General features: G+C 38.8%; 1 protein-coding gene across 6 annotated transcripts in view; it reads left to right on the forward strand.

Annotated features, from left to right (window-relative positions):
* Window positions 1-4,697: 4,697 nt before the first annotated feature.
* Window positions 4,698-20,601, forward strand: part of CFAP54 (cilia and flagella associated protein 54) — a 295,832-nt gene continuing 279,928 nt past the window's right edge. The window contains exons 1-3 of one of the 6 annotated variants that reach the window (XM_053226636.1): window positions 4,698-6,431; window positions 10,829-11,349; window positions 19,132-19,237. In XM_053226636.1, the coding sequence (XP_053082611.1) occupies window positions 11,021-11,349; window positions 19,132-19,237 (435 nt within the window). In that variant the 5' untranslated portion in view covers window positions 4,698-6,431; window positions 10,829-11,020. Of the gene's footprint in view, window positions 6,432-10,826; window positions 11,350-19,131; window positions 19,238-20,601 lie in introns of those variants that run through there. The other 5 variants (XM_015070493.3, XM_053226634.1, XM_053226632.1 and 2 more) reach the window with 5 other exon arrangements.

Here is a 20,601-nt window from a genome sequence, read left to right on the forward strand (position 1 = left end):
AGTATATGAAGCAAATAGTATATAGTCCAGGGGTGCCTGGGTGGCTCAGTTGGTTAAGCGTCCAACTTTGGCTTGAGTCATGATCTTGCAGTTTGTGAGTTTGAGCCCCGCATGAGGCTCTGCGCTGGCAGTGTGGAACCTGCTTGGGATTCTCTCTCTTCCTCTCTCTCACTGCCCCTCTCCCACTAGTGCACTCTCTCTCTCTCTCTCTCAAAAGAAAAATAGTACATAGTGCAAGAATGGGCTTCTAGATACTTCCCCCTCCAAATGATGCAGTTAGTGGAAATTCTGTCTAGTTAGGGATTATGGAATTTCTTTTTTTAATTTGTAGTACTGTTATTGTGAATATGTATCTTCATGCTTTAGTTTAAAAAGTATTAGTTTTTTACAATGAAAATAATACATATTCACTGTATAAAGGCTGGAATGTATAGAAAAGAACACAAAACAGAGATTCTTGTAATCCTATCTTTCTAGGATAATAAACGATTCATAATGTTACATAAAATTTTTTTTCAATGTTTATGTATTTTTGAGAGATAGACACAGAGTGTGAGTGGGGCAGGGGTAGAGAGAGAAGGAGACACAGAATCCAAAGCAGGACTCCTGATGCAGGGCTCATACTCACAGCCATGAGAGATCATTACCTTAGCCAAAGTCGGAGGCTTAACTGAATGAGCCACCCAGGCACCTCTGTGTTTTACATTTTTAAATGAACTTCTAGCTGCATAAATAATACAGGAAGGTCTTTCTTTGTTAAACAAGTAAAAACATGACAGACAAGTCTAAAATCTCATTTGATTCCCTAATTTCCATTTCAGTTCCTTCACATATGTAACCACTGTGAACCATTTATTGAGTATTCTTTCAGAACTTCTTTCTCCCCACTTTCTCATAATATATAGAGACACACATATAAATACAAATGTTACAGCATCATTTTATGGTACCTTCTTAGAGATAAATGTTAGCATACTGTTCATATCATTCTATATTTTTTTTAAATAAAAAAATGTAAAATATATTTTCATGTCAAAGTGTACAAAATGTACTACATATTTTTAGGATGTTGATTGGTATCTAATATTATAGATAAATTATGGCTTATCTACTTCTATTAAGGCACATTTATGTTGTGTTTAATGCTTTGCTATTACAAGCATTTAATGAATGAATATCTGCTGTACATTCTGTATATGTCTGTATGTGTATCTTTATACATCCTGTACATGATTATCTAAGCTGATATGAAGACATGAAATTTCTGAGACATATGGTATATTATAGTTTTGGTACTCCTACAAAGACCCTCAATACCAGTCCTTTAAACAAGATGGAGTTTATTTTCATCTCACATAATAATCTGGGTGTGGATGGTCCAGGACTGGTACTGTGACTTCACAGCGTTGGGGATCCAGGCTCCTTCCATGTTGCTCCTCTGCTTTCCTTAGGGTGTTGCTAGCATTGGCATTCAAGAGAATTTGTGTCTTGGACACACTGTATGTGCTGCCTTGGATTTCTCTGTCTTCACCAGGCTACTGGGTCCTCAACCACTTGCTGTCTTCCAGCAGCTGCTGTGGTGACTGACTCCATGCCTGCCTGCCTGTTGCCATCACCTGAAGCTACCATCTGAAGTTTCTGTCTCCTTTTACCACTTTTGAAGTAGGATGACACACTGTATCACAAGGTATGAGATTCAGTATCCCCAGCAGCTGCTTATGGGGCCAGGTGGTTCAACCTGGAAGTACACAGATGAGTCTTGACCAATGGGGTACAGAAGACAGGAAGAAAAGAACAGGTACATTTTCTCTCTACCTCTCCTTCTCATAGACTATTCCAATATATGAAATATAAAAATTTATATAGCCTGTTGGGAGATAGCCCACATGGCTGAGCAACTGGCTATGTGTTTCTTTATGATTCATTGGCCAGCATTGTGTTTCCTTTCCATCTGTCCTCGTCTTAGTCTTTTTGGGCTGCTATAACAAAAATACCATAAATTGCATGTCTTAAACAGCATAACTTTAGTTCTCACAGTTCTAGAGCCTGGAAGTCTATGATAAAATCACTGGCAGATTCAGTGTCTGGTGAGAGTCCATTTCCTACTTCATAGATAGTGGTCTTCTTGCTGTGTCTTCACATAGCAGATGGTTAGAGGGAGCTCTCTGGGTTCTCCTTTATAAGGGCATGAATCCCATTCATGAGGGCTCCATTCTCAGGATCTGAATTGCCAAAGTCGCCACCTCCAAATACCATCACATTAGATTTTAGGATTTAACATATAAACTTTTTTGGGTGGGGGGATCACAAACATTCAGTCTATGGCATTCCATTCCTGCCCCCACCCAACTCATGTCCTTATCATATGCAAAATACATTCATTCCTTCCCAATAGCCCCCCAAATCTTAACTTGTTCCAGCACCAACTTCAAAGCCTATGTGTAAAGTCTCATCTAAATATCATCTAAATCAGATATGAGTGAAACCAAAGGTAAGATTCATCCCGAGGCAAATTCCTCTCTTGCTCTGAACCTGTGAAACCAAACATGTAATATGCTTCAAAATACAATGGTGGGAAAGGCATAGGGTAGACATTTTCTTTCCAAAAGGGAGAAATAGGTAATAACATAGGAGTGACAGGTCCTAGTTAAGTCCAGAAGCCTAATGGGGCCAATAACATTAAACCTTAAGCCTGTAGAATAATCCTCTTTGGTTTGATGGTCTGTCTACCAAGCCCACCAAGGAGGCAACATCGGCCCAACAGTCCAATGGTCCAGCCCCACAGTGACTCTCCGAAGGTGGTTCTCTGCCCTGGGCTGGCATCTCTTCCGGGCTGGGGTTCCCAGGACTGTGGCTCTTCCAGAAGTTCCATTCTTTGAAATCTGTGTGGAGGCATCTATATGTCCTGGACCTGTGCATTCTGCATGCTGGCAGAGAGGGTGCGTCACAGATATCACCAATGTTTGCTGCTTGCCTACTGGAGCTTCCCCTGAGGCTTTTAAGGAGCCTGTGATGTGATGGGGATCTGGGTAGCACTCTGGCCCCTGGCCCTTGCCCTCTGGGTCTGTGATAGTAGTGCCAACCCTGATGGTCTATGAATTGCCTTTGGGGTCATTCTTTCATTGTCTTGACACTAGCTCCTGGCTATTGTTGAGATGGCTGGTTCATACTAATTTTATCAAATGGTTACTTGGCTGCACTCTTAGTGTCCTCCTTCCAAACAGAATTCTCATTTTTTTTTTTCAATATGAACAGGCTGAGAATCTCCCAAATCTTTAAGTTTTGTTTCCTTTTTGCTTGACAATTCCATCCTTCTCACATTTTATTACAAGCAGTCAGGAGGAGCCAAGCTGCACCTTCAACACTTTGCTTAGAAATAGCTTCAGTTAAATATCTGATTTCATCATTCACAAATTTTATCTTCCACAAAACATTAGAATATGAAGACAATTCATCCAGGTTCTTTGCCACTTTATAATAAGATGGCAATTTCTCCACTGTCCAATAACATGTTCCTCATCTCCATCTCGGGCCTCATCAAATGGCTTTTACCATCCATATTTCTACAAAAATTCTGTTCAGGGCTACTTAGGTATTTCCTAAAAAGATTGACACTTTCTCTACAGCTCTCCTCTTTTCTTTCTGAGTGCTCACTAGAATTTCTCCTAACAGTCCATTCACAGTGATACAGACTTTTTCTAGAATGCACCTCGAAAGTCTTGCAGCCTCTACCCATAACTCAGATACAAGGCCACTTCCACAGTTTCAGGTATTTATACAGCAGTAACATATCTTAGTACCTTAGTAGTATCTTAGTACTTGTATTAATCAGGGTTCTCCAGAGAAATAGGACCGATAAGATGTATATTGGTATCACATGATTATGGATGTTCCATGATCTGCCATCTGTAAATGAGAGAGCCAGGGAAGCCAGTGGTGTAATTTAGTCCAAATCTAAAGGCCTGAGAACCAGAGTTGCCAGTCATTTAAATTCCAAAGGACTGAGAACCAGGAGTGCTGATGTCCAAGGCAGGAGAACTTGGATGTCCCAGCTCCAGCAGAGAAAGCAAATTGACCCTTTCTCTGTTTCTTTTTTTTTTTTTTTTTTTTGTCTTATTTGGACCCTCAGTGGACGAGTGGTTGCCCATCCACATTGGGGAGATGATCTTCTTTACTCACTCTATCAAATATTTTCCAGAAGCACCCTCACAGACACACCTAGAAATAATATTTTGCTAGCTGTCTGGGCATCCTTTAGCCCAGTCAAGTGGACACAGAAAAATTAATCATTACAGTCCCTGTCTGACTTCCCATTTCTTCATTCTTGCCTCAGGGAATTGCACTACCAAATAAAGTACTAGCACTTAAGCTTTTGCTTCAAACTCTGTTTTCTAGGAAAGCCAGGTTAACACAGAAGGAGTGAGCTATAAAAAGTGGCTCCTTAGGATGGGATTTTAGAGTTGAATTGCCCGCTGTCTGAAAGCAATAGGGAGCCAATTGCAGTGGTAGGTGGTGTGGTAATAATCCTCGGCATGCGGTGATTTCACCCATAGTTTAATTGTGATGAGGTGCAGATACAACAAGGTTTTGGGAGATCAAATAGCTATCGTGTTTGGTCAGTATGGGGGCAATATTAATTAAAATGATTGTGATGTGGCTTCTTTTATAGGCATTAAAAGTCTTGCAAAAAATTTTACACACACACACACACACACAGACACACACACATTTTCTCTGTCTATAGTCTTAGGGCAGTTATTTGACAACTTAAGTCATGCTCTGAAAGTCAGAGTGCCTTTATCACAGTTCAGGGCAATGGCAGGTAAACTCTGCTCAAAATCAGGCCAAGGGTCTGATCATATAGCAAAGATTCCAAGAAAAGAATGGGGCCCAGAGACTTGAAATGAAGATATTTAGGTAGACAAGCGTAAGAGTTTTGAGCTCCTGGATTACTCTGAGCTTTCCAGGCTGGCAGATATAGCCCCTAACCACTTGCCTCAGAAAAACAGTCTCTGCTTGCCTGGAGGAACATGCAATAACCTAATCTGAAGCAGGTGCCTTTCAAGATGATTCTTGTTTTCTTCAAGATATGCCCCAACACCCTCATTACCTCCTGGCTGAAAAACAAAGTCAGGTTTCAGCATAGCCTGAGCAGGAAAGTACAAGCTCTGGTCTGGGAAGAAATAGCCCACATGCCAAAGGAATTTCAGGATCTGGCTAATAGATGTTAGCTGGGACTGGTGAATGTGTATAGGAGTGTATCTTGAGTATGTTAGACCAGGGGGACAGAATACAAAGCTGAATGGAGTAGAATTCATTAATATGAGGGTACTTAGCCATAATTCAGGAATCCCAATAATTTAAAGGATGGTTTTTTTCAAGTTTATTTATTTCTTTTGACAGTGACAGAGAGAGAGCGAGTATGAATGGGGGAGGGACAGAGAGAGGGAGAGAGAAAATCAAGCAGGCTCCCCAGCATCAGCACGGAGCCCAACGTGGGGCTCTACACAGGGCTCGATCCCACAAACCATGAGATCATGACCTGAGCTGAAACCAAGAGTCGGACCCTCAACGGACTGAGCCACCCAGGCACCCCAACAGGTTGGCTTCTTAAAGTGTGGATCTGATATCGTTCTACATCAAATGAAGTAAAGATGACAGAACTTCCTTGGCATAATATTGAAGAAAGGAACAGAAAGTTCAGAGAGGTGGGAATGTTAGAATGAATTTATTTTATATGTCCTGGGAACCCAGCAGCTGGTTATGTTCTTGGAATGGTCAGGGAATATTCCCTTCACTGAGGATGTAAAGAATGCAGTGATGCGGGAGCACCGGGATCTTTGGAGAAGCTTAATAGTTTCTGTCTTCTGTAGGCCAGGGTTAATAAATAGAGGGTTCTGCCATGAAATCTAGCATCATAATATTAGTGGGGATGAAGCAATTCCAGAATGGCAAAGGCCAGGTGGTAGCAGTTAACAAAGGCTGCTGAGGTCATTACCATAATGGATAGGCAGGCCAGGGTGAAAACCAAGGTGTCTTTACCTACAGGGTATCTGGTGTTGGCTAATGGATCATGGTTTCACAGGGGCAAGTTGAATGAGAAGGCAACAAAAGCGTTGCTTACTAGGTATAATCAGAAAATTCAAGAAACAGTAAGCAAAAATATGATATAAGTTGCTGCAATGGAAAATTATGGGCCCTCATCTAGTTTCCAGATCTCAACCCTTGAAGAAATTAAGTATTTAGCAGAGCCCTAGCCTGTGACATTCGAGTTGTTATGGGTGGAAGGGCCAGGCAGAAGTATCTGAACCTGTCTACACCAGTGTTAAATTGGAAGCAATACTGCAATCCAGAAGAATTGACGATACTTGTTCAAGCATCAAAGACTTGGAAGATGCAGGAATATTACCATCCAGAACTGGGTACCACAGGTGAAGATTTTAGATTTTGGAAATGGATATTCCCATCTGTCCTGGATAATGTTGCTGATTTCTTTGCTGTATGTCCTGACTACACTGGCTTCCATTGGTAGCCTGTAATAAGGAAACCTGTTTAATCTCCCCAAGAAGGATCTTTATCTGAACCTGCTGTTGATATTTATCAATATTTTGTTCACACAGTAGGTTATGCATTACAAATATATTTTTCCAGGGTGTGGCTTTTCCACTTTTGTTGTGCTTTCACCCTTCTAAAAATTTATCTTAATGTATTCAAGTTCATCAGTATTTTCCATTCTGTCTCTTACTTTTGTACTTTTTAAGAAAGGCTTTATTCCAAGACCATAAATATATCACCTGTTAGAATAATAAATACATGTTAGAATTTATTCTACCTTTTTACAGCTATTTTATATATATTACATAAAGTACATATATATTATATTATATATAATTATTATGTAAATTAAATATTACTCCATGACTCTCCCTTTGCTGTATTGATTAAAAGCTGGTTTCCTACTGATTTTGCCTCAGTGTCTATCCGTGGTTTTAGTTTGGCTACTTCTGTCTCATGGTTGATGGAATATAGACATTACAATGATCTGTGCAGCTGAGATCAGATATAACCTCCCTACTCCCATCCATCTTCTGTCTGTGGTAATAGTTTCACTTCTAAAATACATAAAATACAGACTGGATTGTATTCTTCTCTGTTTAAGAATTTCTGATGGTTCCCAAGTGAGTAATTATATTAGCAAACATTTTTATAGCACTTATTATGTGCCAGGCACTGTTTTATGGATATTACACATATTAACTCATACAATTCCATACTAAAAAAAACTATGAGTTAACTAGTATTATTTCACCCCATCTTACAGATGAGGAAACCACAGCATAGTGAAATTCAGCAACTTGGAAGAAATGGGACTCAAACTATGCTTTCTGGCTCTAGAATTTGGGCTTTTAATCCCTACTTTTTCTTTTTTTAAATGCTTATTTATTTTTGGTAGAGAGAGAGGAGGAAGGAAGCAGGGGAGAGGCAGAGAGAGAATCCCAAGTAGGCTCCGTGCTGTCAGTGCAGAGCCCGACACAGGGCTCAAAATCATCAACCATGAGATCATGACCTGAGCTGAAATCAAGACTCAGACACTTAGCCAACTGAGCTACTTAGGTGCCCCTAATCCCTACTGTTTTTAATTATACTGTTTTTCTAATCAAGACTTCCCACCGAACACAGAACTAAGTCAAAATTTCTTAGCACACCTTCCAACTACCCACTGTATTTGATCACACTTCTCTTTCTGCTTCATCTTTGTCCTTGGGTCTACTGTAGTCTCTATTCACTACATTAGATAGATGATCTATTTAACTTGCGGTGTATGTTTATAACTTTGTACCTTACTCAGGCTTTTCTCTCAATCAGTGTTATCCTTTTAAATATTCTCCATCTTATTTTCTTCCATTTTTTTCCCATTTACTCATTCCAACAAAGATTTATTAAGCCATACTCCGTGCCAGGCTCCAGGCTTGAATGCTGGGTTATCACAGTAAATAGGCAAATCTCTGTTGCAAGGGGCTTTCTGTTAATAAGGAGCAGTGACAGTCCAGGGGCTAAAATATCACCTTCGCTGGAATCGTCTGTTCTTTCTCCAGTTCCAAGCTTCACTTTGGGACTCGTACAGCATGTTTTAAACCTTTATCACAGCACATTTTAGAGCATGCCTTTTCATCATGATTAGTTGTGTGTCATCTGCTTCTTATAAGGAATGTGCGGGTTAACCTATGCATTGTAATGACACGCTAAAGAAATTGTTGAATTTGACTAAATGCAATGATGGAGAAGTTTTTTAAAAAGTTTAAATATTAGATGGTGAGGTGGGAAAAGGGGATCTTTGTGCTTTTTTTTTTTTTTTAAAGACCATTATACATGTACATATTTGGGACAGTCCAAATGATTAATGGCTAAATTAGGAATAGAAAGAGTACTAACCTTATTTATTCCTTCTCTAACAGTAACTTTGGGTGATAAAGACTTTGGAATGAGCAAAAAGGATCCCTGCAGCCTACAAAGACACTAATTATAAGGAAGCAGCAATTTACATTATTTATAAGGAAGCTATTTACATTATTTAGCCCTGCCAGACACAATAGTTGCAGAGCTCCATTCTTTGACTAGAGTGGAAAGAATAAAGCGAAGTGACAAGGGAATAGAAAAGATATTCTAATAGATGCATCTCATTACAAGAAAGATAACACCCCGAATATGTTAAGAAATGCTTCGAATATAATTTAAACTGAACAAAATGGAAACTTCCATCTTAGCGCGATGATGATTCAGAGTACATCAGCCATTTAAATATTCCGACAAGCTTTTAAAAACTACTGAAAGTTAAGCATTGTCAACTTAGTGTTTGCAAGGAGGAAAATGACTAAGATGTAAGGCTCTGACTAAGATACATAATTCGAGTATTTGAATTTAATAAGTCACATTTTCTTTTACCAGTGACTTTGAAATGTAAGTGCTTGCACTGCTTGTAGGGTTGTTTGTGAGAGCAAACAGATCAGAGGGGAAAAAGCCCACTTGATCTGTTTTATTTTTCTTTTCCTTGCTCCTCTCTGACCATTCTAATTTAATTTTATCCTGTGGTTTCACTTTCATGAATATAATAGGTAGTGCTCAGTGGTAAATTACATCAGCTTTTGATCTGAAGTAGACAAGTCTGTTATGTGAGAACAAGGAAAAGATGAGAAGAGAAAGAATTTACCAAGCTGATATTTTAAAATAAAAGATCTATGAATACTTTTTGTAAACACTCCAAGAATGAATTACTTCGTTAGGCCTAAATTCTTTAAAGTCTTAGCATTTTTACTGCTCACTTAGAGACAAGATAGAATCTTAATCAGAGAATGATTTCTAGATTTTGACTGGAGAACTGAACTCCTACAGTGAGGTGTCAGGGCAACTCATTGCCTGCTGAGAAAGTTCGAGGGTCATAATTACCTGTCTTGAAGAGCAAGATCATTATTATTTTCCTTCAAAGAATATTAGAGTACAGTACACATGACATATTAGGCCAGCCTCATAAATTAGCACAGGCCCACAGAGCCTGCAAGAAATTAGGTCAGACCTGAAAGAAATCAGCCTGTGGTCCAATAAGCTTCTTAATCTTAAGTGGGAAACTGGGCTCACAGGGTGTTAGGGTCACTGTCTTTATTTATTCTTATGTGTGACAGAACCAGTAACACTTTCCAGTATTAAAGACCTATTTTTATAAGACATCAAATATTTCTGGTTCTTCTCTTAGATAATTTTTGGTATTGCATAATGTATAAAGTAGGTTCCCTTTTAGTTAGAAACTTATACTTTAAGTAAATAAATAGTAGACTTACTGTTGCCCATAATATTCAGGGAAAGAAGAACTTCCTTTGGTCCTAAATATTTTCCTTAAGGCCTGTAGTTTCCCCATCAGAGGCAGGTCTCTTCTGTTTAAAAGGGTGCCTCAGTGGCTCAGTCGGTTAAGAGTCCAACTTTGGCTCAGAGGCCACTTTGGCTCACATGATGATCCCGTGGTCCATGAGTTCTTGTGGTCTGTGAGTTCAAGCAGGGTGTTGGGCTCTGTGCTGACAGCTGAGAGCCTGGAGCCTGCTTTGGATTTGGTATCTCCCTCTCTCTCTGGCCCTCCCCCATTCTCTCTCTCAAAAATAAATAAGTTTTTTAAAAAATTAAAAAAAATCCCAGCTTAAAATGCAAAAGTATTTTGAGAATTAACACTTCAAACTGCTAGTATGCATTAATGCTGAGTGAAATGCTTATTAATTTAGAATATAGTGATAATTAGAATAAGGATGAAATACATATGAATAATATAATGTAATCCTAATTGTTAGGCACAGACATCACTTCCACAATTACCTCAGGGTACAGATAGAGGGAAGAGAATGGATCTTTTGGAAGTACTTGATTCTTAAACTGGTTGTCAGATATTTTCGCAATTTCGATTCGATTGATAAGCTTTGTTGTTTTGAGAATGGCCAGTAGAAGCTTATTCATTTTGAGCACAGGCTTTGGTGTCACAAGGCTGGCATCTGGTCCCTGACACTACAGTTTACTCTGACCAAAATCAGTAATTGGTTCCAAAATCAGAATTTGGTTTCTTAAACTGTGAAATGGAAGTACTCATAATACCCCGAGTGGTAAAGCTGTTACCATGACTAAATGAGATTATGGTTCAAACGCTTAGAATGATGCCCGGCACATGTTAATGATCATTATCACCATTAAGTGGTTGAAATGGAAAATGAGTGTAGTCTGAATTTGTTATCGTTTTGGCTCTACCATCTGTTGGCTCTCTGTCCGAAACCTTCTCTCTATTCTTGTCTCATAGAGCCGTGCCAGTGAACAAGAGGGCACAAGAGTCCCCAGAAGCATCGTTTCTTTCCGGACCCGGTTCTCTCTTCCTTTGCCCTCCAGGGGCCGCTGCGTTTTCCCGAAAGCGCGCGGGAGGTCTGGTTGCCGCGAGACCGTCGCCAGGCAACCGCGTGTACACACACTTCTGGCCGGCCAGGGTCTCGTCAATATGGCGGCGCCGGGCACCCCCTCGACCTCTCCCCTCGACCTGTCTCCCACATCTGTGTCCCCGCCAGGACCGCCGCCGACCCCGCCCCCGACCTCGAACGCGCTCTCGAAGTCGCCCCTGGAGTCGAAGGCGAGCTCCCAGAGCCCACCGTCTCGCTCGACCTGCCAGGAGACCTCGTTGCCCTTCGCCGTGTTTTACGGGCCATTGGACGCTAAAAACCCGCTCCTGGCCTCCTGCGAGAGGGAGATCCGGGAATTACTAGGCTTTATGAGGAGAAAGAAGGCGTTAGCGACAACAGAGGAGCAGAAGCATGAATTCCACCGGCTTTGGTAAGCGGAGGCCGGGCCCTGGGGAGGGCGCCGGCCCAAGAAGGGCAACTCTTGGGGCCGGAGGAGATGCCCTTGAGGATGCCCACGGTGGTCCCAGAGCTGGGTCAGCGTTGCGAACCTGGAGATAAAAGCAAAGTTTAAGAAGTACAGACTCCTCGCGAGTACAACCCTTAATTCGGTAAATGTTATACCTTGGCTTCCTGCTCCGGTCAGAATAAAAATCAACACAGAAGTGTTTCATAACTCACTGTTCCTTCTGAGTGTTCCCCAATCGCTATCCCATGCCAGTAAATTGGCTCACTCGGGGACTTCGGGGGTTCACAACTTTCCATGCTGTGGGTACAGTTTTGTATATGAGGAAAAAGGAATACCTTTGAGGTGGCTTAGGTTCTTGAAAAAGTTAGTTCTTGATGCCATTAACTGTGTGATTCTGTGAACATGTGCACTTTAATTCATTTTTATACCTTAATTCCTTGTTATATTGCTGTTAGGATCACAATGACTTTTTATTGATCTTGTGACTCATTTTGCACATATGTTTGCCCTTTGGGGGTTTCTATCCCCATGTTATTACTGAATTTCAAAGTACTCATTTTTAAGGTTCTTTCCTGTTTATGTCACCATCTTTCTTTCCTACTCAAAATACCTCACAAACCTAACAGTTACAAATGCAGACAAATGTCAAAGAAAACCAGAATAGTGAACAATTTCAACTTTCATTTTTCATTCATGCATTTAATATTGAAGAAATAGTTTTAACTTATATTTGTTCTTCATTAATGCATTTTAAGTATTTATTGAACACCTACTCTATATCACGTACCATTCTAGGAACTAGGAAAACCTCAAATTAACAAAAAGATTTAACAGTTTGTATCCTCATAGAGCATACATTTTTGTTACTACAGACAGCTGCTAAACAAATATGTAAAGAAATCATTTTACAGGGAAAGAAGTGCTAGAAGAAAATTAGAGCAGAGAGTGGGGATGGAAGAAATGGTATGGTGTTGAAATTTAAAATGGGGGTAGCTAAGAGCATGGTCAGGGTAAGTCAGGAAAAGTAGCCTTTGAGAAGATGAGAAAGAGATACAATAGCAAGTGATGAAGATTTCTGTAGGAAGCGTTGGCAGCAAGGGAGAATGACAAGTGTGAATTTTCTAGGATGGATAGTGATTGTGGGAAGAAAAGCCTTCTGGTAGGAAAGGGGCAGATCAAGAGTTTATTTATTTATTTATTTATTTATTTATTTATATATAGATTAAAAAAAATTTTTTTTAAGTAATTTCTACACCCAGTATGGGTCTCAAACCCAGAACCCCAAAGATCAAGAGTCACGTGCACCACCGACTGAGTCAGCTAGGTGTCCCGCATCTAGTTTTAGATCTATTGCGATTGAAATGTAATTCAATGTCCAAGCAGAACTATTCTGTAGGCGGTTGGTCATTCAAGTCTGAAGGTCAGAGAAGATATACATTTGGGATTTGTCAGTGTACTAATGATATTTAAATCATGACACCTGATGGAGTAGTTAAGGGAGTGGAGTGTAGATGGAAAAAAGGAGAGTCTGAGGACTGATTCCTGGAACGCTCCAGCATTGACAAGTTGAGGGGATAAGAAATTGGCAGAGACTAAGAAGGAGTGGCCAAGGAGATGGGAAGAAAAGTGTGTGGTTTACTGGAAGCCAGGTAGAGAAACTGTTTCAAAGTAGGAAGTAATGATGGATTAACAGTGGCAAATCCTGCTAATGGGACAAATATGATGAGAACCCCAAGAATTGACCAATGAAAGCACGTTACATACCTAAGCTGTATTTATATCGCAAACATTTCTGTGTTTGTGCCTTAGGTAGCACTTTATCTTCCCATTCCCACGAGCATTCTAGTTCAAGTCACCACCATGTTGTGCTTTCCCCACAGCCTCTCGAGTCTGAAACCTGTCCTTCATTGAGCAGTCAGGGTAATCTTTATAAAGCAATCACCCGCTCTCGTCTAAAGATTTTCTATTGCTTCCTATTGCTTTTAGAATAAATTTAAGACTTCTTCTGCCATCCTCCAGGCTCTGAGCATCTGGCCCTGCTTGCCTCTTTCATCTCAGCCCATCCCTCACTTCTCTCTCAGGACTTTCCAGGGAGACAGATACAATTTTTTTCATCCCGGGCCTTTATATTTGCTGCCTCCTCTGTCTGAAATGTTCTTTCCTTGGCTTTTCAAATATCTGGCTCCCTCTTTTATTTCAGGTCTTACCTCAGTTACCTCCGTAGAGTGCCTTTCCAATGTAATGCAGGTTTGGCCATCAATTAATACTTTTTATTTATTTGTTTTCTTGTGTGCTGTTTCCTCCATTAGAATGGAACCTCCCTGCTGACTTTGGATAATGTGCCTCTTTTTTACTTTTCTATCTCTAGCAACTGGCCTGGTGGTTGGGATAGAGCAAACTTTCAATGAATATTTGGTATTGAAAGAATTCAAGGGTTAGTATCCTTATATTTTCAGTAAGTGTTAATGTTATATATGGGAAAGTAGACCTGGGCCGATTGGTAAGTATAGTATCTGTCCCATCTTTAAAGAGACTGTAAGAGAATCATAAATGTTAATGACTGACATGGACCTTAGCAATCTAATCTCTCACACAATTTAGGTATTTATTTATTTACACAACAACTTTTATTGAATGCCTACTATGTGTCCAGCATTGTACTCATCATGGTTTATATAGTGGTGAACAAAATAGGTAGGGAGTTGGTACTCATGGAGTTTAGAGAGAGAGAGAGAAAGAGAGAGAGAGAGAGAGATAGGCTTTCATTGAATCATTAAGTCAATATACAAACAACAAGTGCTATAAAGGAAGAAGCTACTGAATGCTTACATGTACCAGGCATCATACTGGGTGTTGGGGATACCGTGGTGAACCAGACAAAGATCCCTGCCTTCTTGGTGCTTATATTCTAGAGGAAGAAATAGGAAATAAACATTTTAAATAAGTTTTATGGTGAACTAGAAAGTGATAAGTGCTTGGGAGAAAACTAAAGTGAGGAAGGGTTGTGGGGGGAGATAGGAGACTGCAGTTTTCAACAATGTGGTCAGAGTAGGTGACACTTGAGCAGAAGCTTGAAGAGAACACACCTTGGACCTACTTTCAAACGAATGGTGAGGGAGGTGACATTAAGCTGAGATTAGAAAGATACCAGGCAAAGAGAGTGGATAGACAGAGGGAAGAAGCATGTGAGAAAATCTTGGCAGGAAAGAGCCAGAGACTTGGGAGGAATGGACAGAAGCCCGCTAAGCATGGCTTGGTGAGTGTGGGTGCAGTGGTGTGAGGTGAGATTAGAGGCATAGGTAGGGCTATGGAAGGTTTTGGAGGCCTTTTGTAGAGTTTGCTTTTATTTTAAATGCAATGGGAAACCATTGGGTAGTTTTGGGCAAGGGATTAATCTTATTTAATTTATATATATACATACGTATATATAGTCTTATCCAAATGGAACAAGAATGCCAATGTGGAGGCCAGTTAGGAATACAGTTAGGTAGGATTCACTTTTATAACATATTTGACAGATGGTTAGTTTTTAAAAGAAAAAATATATAATTATGGGAACTTCCATAAGCCAAAAAATTCAGGGTATCTAAATATAGATTTTGAGCATAACAGCAATGTCATTAAATTCAGAGTATGATAGATTATTTTAAAGGTATGCTTTTGTTATAATCACATGAGATTTAGATATTCTGTTTATATAGTTATGATTTCCTATTTTAGAAAATTCTAAATATCCAGCAGCAACTATAATAAATCAGCAATCCAGAGGACATTAACATTTTCTTAAATGATGCACATTATAGTGTATATTATATTTTCCTTGTTTAATCATTATGTAAGCCATTCCCAGTGAACAGTCTTAACTTGAACTTAAAGTTCACTTAAAAAAATTCTCTTACGTAACCTTGATTGATTTAACAAAGCTGGTATTTTTCGTTTGTGAGTAATAAACATAGTCATCATTATCTCATCTTTAAGGTTTGGAAGAATTAAATCTTTCATCTACATAATTTAAGAATTCTAGTAAGACATGCTGACTTTTTTGGGATTCATTATATTTATTCTAATACTGTGGCATTTCATGAAGCAGCAAGTGAAAGTAAAAAAATGTTAAAAAAAAAATCCAAACCAAAAAGCCTCTTCCTTTTAAAATTCCTGTGGCTCCATTTCTCACACAATTTTGGGGGCATGGTTATTTACTACTTGGTACATGTATGTATTTTCCTACTACAGAATATTATTAATCTGTCCAAGAAGGTAAGAATATCCTGTCTCTATGCCTCCCTTGTCACTCAATCTATATCATTTAATTACTTGAATGAATTAATCTACGTATTTCTGTTGAGGTTGTTCTGATAATATCCCAACATATACATTGTAAGTATTAGAGTCATCTTTAATCCCTAAGTTTACATTCCTACTTGAATTAGTCAGTTTGGGCTATTAATTATTAATTATTAATTACAAATTAGTCAGTTTGGGCTCCCATGGCAAAACACCATACTCTGGGTGGCTTAAACAACAGAAATTTATTTGCTCCCAGTTCTGGAGGCTAGAAGTCCCAGATCAAGTTCTGGAAGGGTCAGTTTCTGGTGAAAGCACACTTCTCGACCACTTTGTCTTCTCATAGCCTTTCCTCTGAGCAAGTGCAAAGAAAGAGATAGAGAAAGCAATTTCTCTGGTGTTCTTCCTAGATTGACATCCATGCCATCAGACCAGGGCCCTACCCTTATGACCTCATTTACCTTAGTTACTTCCTTAGAGTACCCCTTTCCAAATACAGCCACACTGTGGGTTAGGACTTCAACATATGAATTGCAAGGGGACACACACATTCACTGTCCTCATTTAACACTGTATGTAACACTGTCCTCATCTAAAAATTTATGAGATAGGATTGGACAACTGTTAAGGGAAATTTGGATTTTTCCTTGAGGCATTTATAATTTCTGAGAGAGAAGGAAGGAGTAAGTATTAACTAAATAAATGAACAAATTGAGCAATGATCTGCTACCTTTTAAAACTGATTAGAAACCGTTTTGAGAATATTGTATGTTTTGTTCTTGTTTACTTGGTGGATGGAAGCAGGACCCTAATGGACTGACAGGATAGTGGAATCCTTGAACTCTTTATAGAAAAAAAAATAAGAACAAGGAATTTTTTCCTAGTCATTTATTTATTCATTCATTCTTTCAACAAATAATTACTGACTATGTATGTATACTAGATATTCACTACTCTTGAGGCTAGGCAATGGATAACAATGGATAACAAATCAAGGTCCTTGCCCTTGGGAAGTTTATGTTCCAGAGGACAGGCAGGCATAGTAATATACTTGTTAAGATCATGGATACACTGACCCTCAAGTCAATCAATATATCAACTATATATTTGGGATATTGATACTACCTATCTCAGGGTTGTTGTAGAAATGAAATGGAGAAAAAATGCATGTGGCAAAAGATCCAGAATAGCTAATGCAATATTGGAGGAGAACAAATTTGGAAGACTGACACTACTTGACTTCAAGTCTTCCTCTAAAGCTACAGCGATCAAGACAGTGTGGTATCAGTGAAAGAATGAACAAATGCATCATTGGGACAGAATAGAGAGTCCAGAGACCCACATACATATAAGCAACTGATCTTTGAGAGAGGAGCAAAGGCAATACAATGGAGCAAAGGTAGTCTTCTTCACAAATGGTGCTGGAACAACTGGACATCCACATGCAAACACTGGATCTCAGCACGCACTTTACACCTTTCACAAAAATCCGCTCAAAATGGATCACAAACCTAAAAGTAAAATGCAATTCTGTGAAATTCTTAAAAGATAACATAAGAGAAATCTAGATGACTTTAGGTTTGACAGTGACTTTTTAGGTGTAACACCAAAGTCACAGTCCATGAAGGAAAGAGTTGATAAACAGGACTTCATTAAAATGAAAAATCTCTCTTCTGTGAGAGACACCATGAATAAGATGAAAAGCCACAGATGGGAGAAAATATTTGCCAAAGACATATCTGATAAAGGACTGTTGTCCAAAATATACAAAAAAACCCTTAAAACTGAATAAGAAAACAACCTGATTTAAAAAATGGATCAAAGAACTTTAACAGACACCTCACCAAAGAAGATAATACAAATGGCAAATAAACCAGTGAAAAGGTGCTCCATACCATGTATGATCAAAAAATGAAAACTGAAGCAATGAGCTGCCTCTACATACCTATTAGAATTGCCAAAATCCAGAACACCGACATTCACTGCTGGAGAAGATGTGCAGCAACAGGGACTTCTCATTTATTGCTGGTGGGAATGCAAAATGGTATAGCCAATTTGGAAGTTCATTTGGCAGTTTCTTACAAAACTATGCCTACCCTTATCATACAATCCATGCACTGATGCTTTTTTTTTTTTTTTTTTTTTTGGTATTGACCTAAATGGGTTGAAAACTTATATCCATACAAAAACCTGCATGTGAGTTTTTAAATATTTTTATTTTATTATTTTAATTTTTAATTAAAAAATTTAAATCCAAGTTAGTTAACATATAGTGTAATAATGATTTCAGGAATAGAATTTAGTGATCCATCACTTTCATATAATAACCCAGTGCTCATCCCAACAAGTGCCTTCCTTAATGCTCATCACCCTTTAGACCAGGAACACCCTGCCAGCAACCCTCAGTTGTTCTCTGTATTTAAGACTCTTATGGTTTGTCTCCCTGTTTTTATCTTATTTTTGCTTCCCTTCCCCATGTTCATCTGTTTTGTATCTTAAATTCCACATGTAAGTGAAATCATAGGATATTTGTTTTTCTCTATTTCGCTTAGCATAATATGTTCTAGTTCCATCCATGTTGTTGCAAATGGCAAGATTTCATTCTTTTTGATTGCTGAGTAATGCACATGGATGTTTATAGCAGCTTTATTCCAAATGCCACAACTTGGAAGCAAACAAGATACCTTTCAGTAAGTAAATGGATGAATAAAGCATGGTGTATCTAGACAATGGAATATTATTCAGCATTAAAAGGAAATGAGCTATCAAGCCGTGAAAAAACATAGGGGAATCTTAAAGGCATATTACTAAGTAAAAGAAGCCAGTTTGAAAAAGCTACATGCTGTATGATTCCAACTATATGGCATTTTGAAAAAGGCAAAACTATGGAGAGAATAAAAACCTCAGTGGTTGCCTAGGGTGAAGGGAGAGAAAGGGATGCACAGGCAGAGCACAGAAGATTTTTAGGGCAGCGAAACTACTCTTTGTGATAGCATAATGATGGGTAAACGTCATTGTATACTGGTCCAAACCCATAGAATGTATAACACTAAGAGTAAACCCTAATATAAACTGTAGACACTAGATGATAATGATACGTCAATGTAGGTTCATGAGTTGTAACAAATATACCATTTTGGTGGGGCGTGTTTATGATGGGGGAGGCTGTACATGTGTATGGGGCAGGCTGTATATGGGGAATCTCCATACCTTTTGCTCAGTTTTTCTGTGAACCTAAAACTACTCTAAAAAATAAAATCTGTTTTTAAAAATGCATGTACAGAGCTTTGATCAGTGCTTGACATAAAGGAAGCAATAATTTTAACTATACTTAGTAATAATTAGACATTAACAGTAAGGCACATTGGAAAGACAGCACAAAATAAGTGCTCAAGGATAGTTTGCTAATTAATTGAGGTTTCCTGCTGACTTTAAAGATATTTTATTTTATGATTTTTACAGTGCCACCTCTTTGTTTAATATCTGGACCAAATATGCCCCGCGGCTGCCAGCTGCCTATTACAATGAAAAGCTTCTGAAGGTTGGAGATAGCCTTTGTGAAATAAAAGTAAGTGCCTCAGGAGTGAAAAAAGAGCCTAAGTGAAAATTACTTGACTAATTGTTATTATTATTTGGTTTGATACCATTCCTATTTTACATGATTTGATTTTTTTTCTTAGAAAAATATGAATGAGTCTTACAAATTTTAATGAGGCACAGTAACCAAAAAAGTGTTTGTTTTTTAATTTTGTAGTTGAGATTTTCCAGAGGTAAGAGATTCCTGAACGGAAAGACAGCTGGCTGGGGTTGGTGGGGCGGGAGCGCAGTCCCTAGTTAACAGAGGGTGTGGTAGGTGCCCAACAGGAAATGCTGAGTCATCATGTTCCTACCTTATACAAAGGAGCCCAGACACCACTTCCTGTTGATTTTCATGTGACTGACCTTGCCCAGTGACAACTTTCATGGTTCCTGGCCCAGCTGCTATGTTGTCTGGTTCCTAGTGCCCTGTTTTAATGACTTTCAACTCCTTAACGTTTTGCTATATGTAATTATAGCAGTCATTCCCTACATGCCCTGTTTCTTGCTTAGTATAATATTCCAAACTGAGCTTGTGCCCTATTTCTGGTTCCATAGTTAATGCCCACGTCTTGGATTGCTGTGAACTCGTGGGCTTGGTTCGGTAAGATCAACCAACCAAGACCACCTGGCTGGGTTTCAGTTAATGATAATGTAAGTTTTCCCCTTAAGCTCTGGCATAGGCCCAGATTATTCCAAGTTAAATGTGAATGTTTGACACATCTAGAATCCACGGACCAAGAGTTATTTTACCCAAGGTGATTTTAGGACTTTTTCAATGTTTTCTTGATCTTCAGTTTTTTAGCTTCATTTTCTTCTTCCATTTCTATTTTCTGGACACGAAGTTTTGTTTTGTTTTGTTTTGTTTTGTTTTGGAGGGAAATTTACCAAATGGAGAATAAGATGTGGAGGAAATTTCATAATGAAGATCTATTTTCTGCTGCCAAAATTACAGCATCAGTTTAGCTTCATATCATTGGACGGTGGTTCTTAGAAACTTGAAAATAAAGGAAAACTGTGGAAAAACTATAGAAAAAAAGTTTTCTGTAGGAAAACTATAGAAAACAAACAAATGGGCAAGATCTAACTTGTGAGCTTTATTCATGTGAAGTGGAATAACTTTGACAAGCATTAGAAGAGTGTCCCCTCTCATTTTTATGCTTCTCAATATAAGAAGCTGGTGATACATAGCACAGTTTGGGGTTGTTTGTGGAGTATTCAGATGGGTGGAGTGGATATTGGTGGAGGGAGGTTGGAAGAACATGTTAGAAGCTGATAAAGTAAGTGCATGCTGTGTAGTGGCTAAGGATTCAGAATATTTCAGATAGAAAGGCCCAGATAGGATATTTTAAAATT

Source organism: Acinonyx jubatus, chromosome B4 (assembly GCF_027475565.1).
Source record: "Acinonyx jubatus isolate Ajub_Pintada_27869175 chromosome B4, VMU_Ajub_asm_v1.0, whole genome shotgun sequence".
Taxonomy (NCBI): domain Eukaryota; kingdom Metazoa; phylum Chordata; class Mammalia; order Carnivora; family Felidae; genus Acinonyx; species Acinonyx jubatus.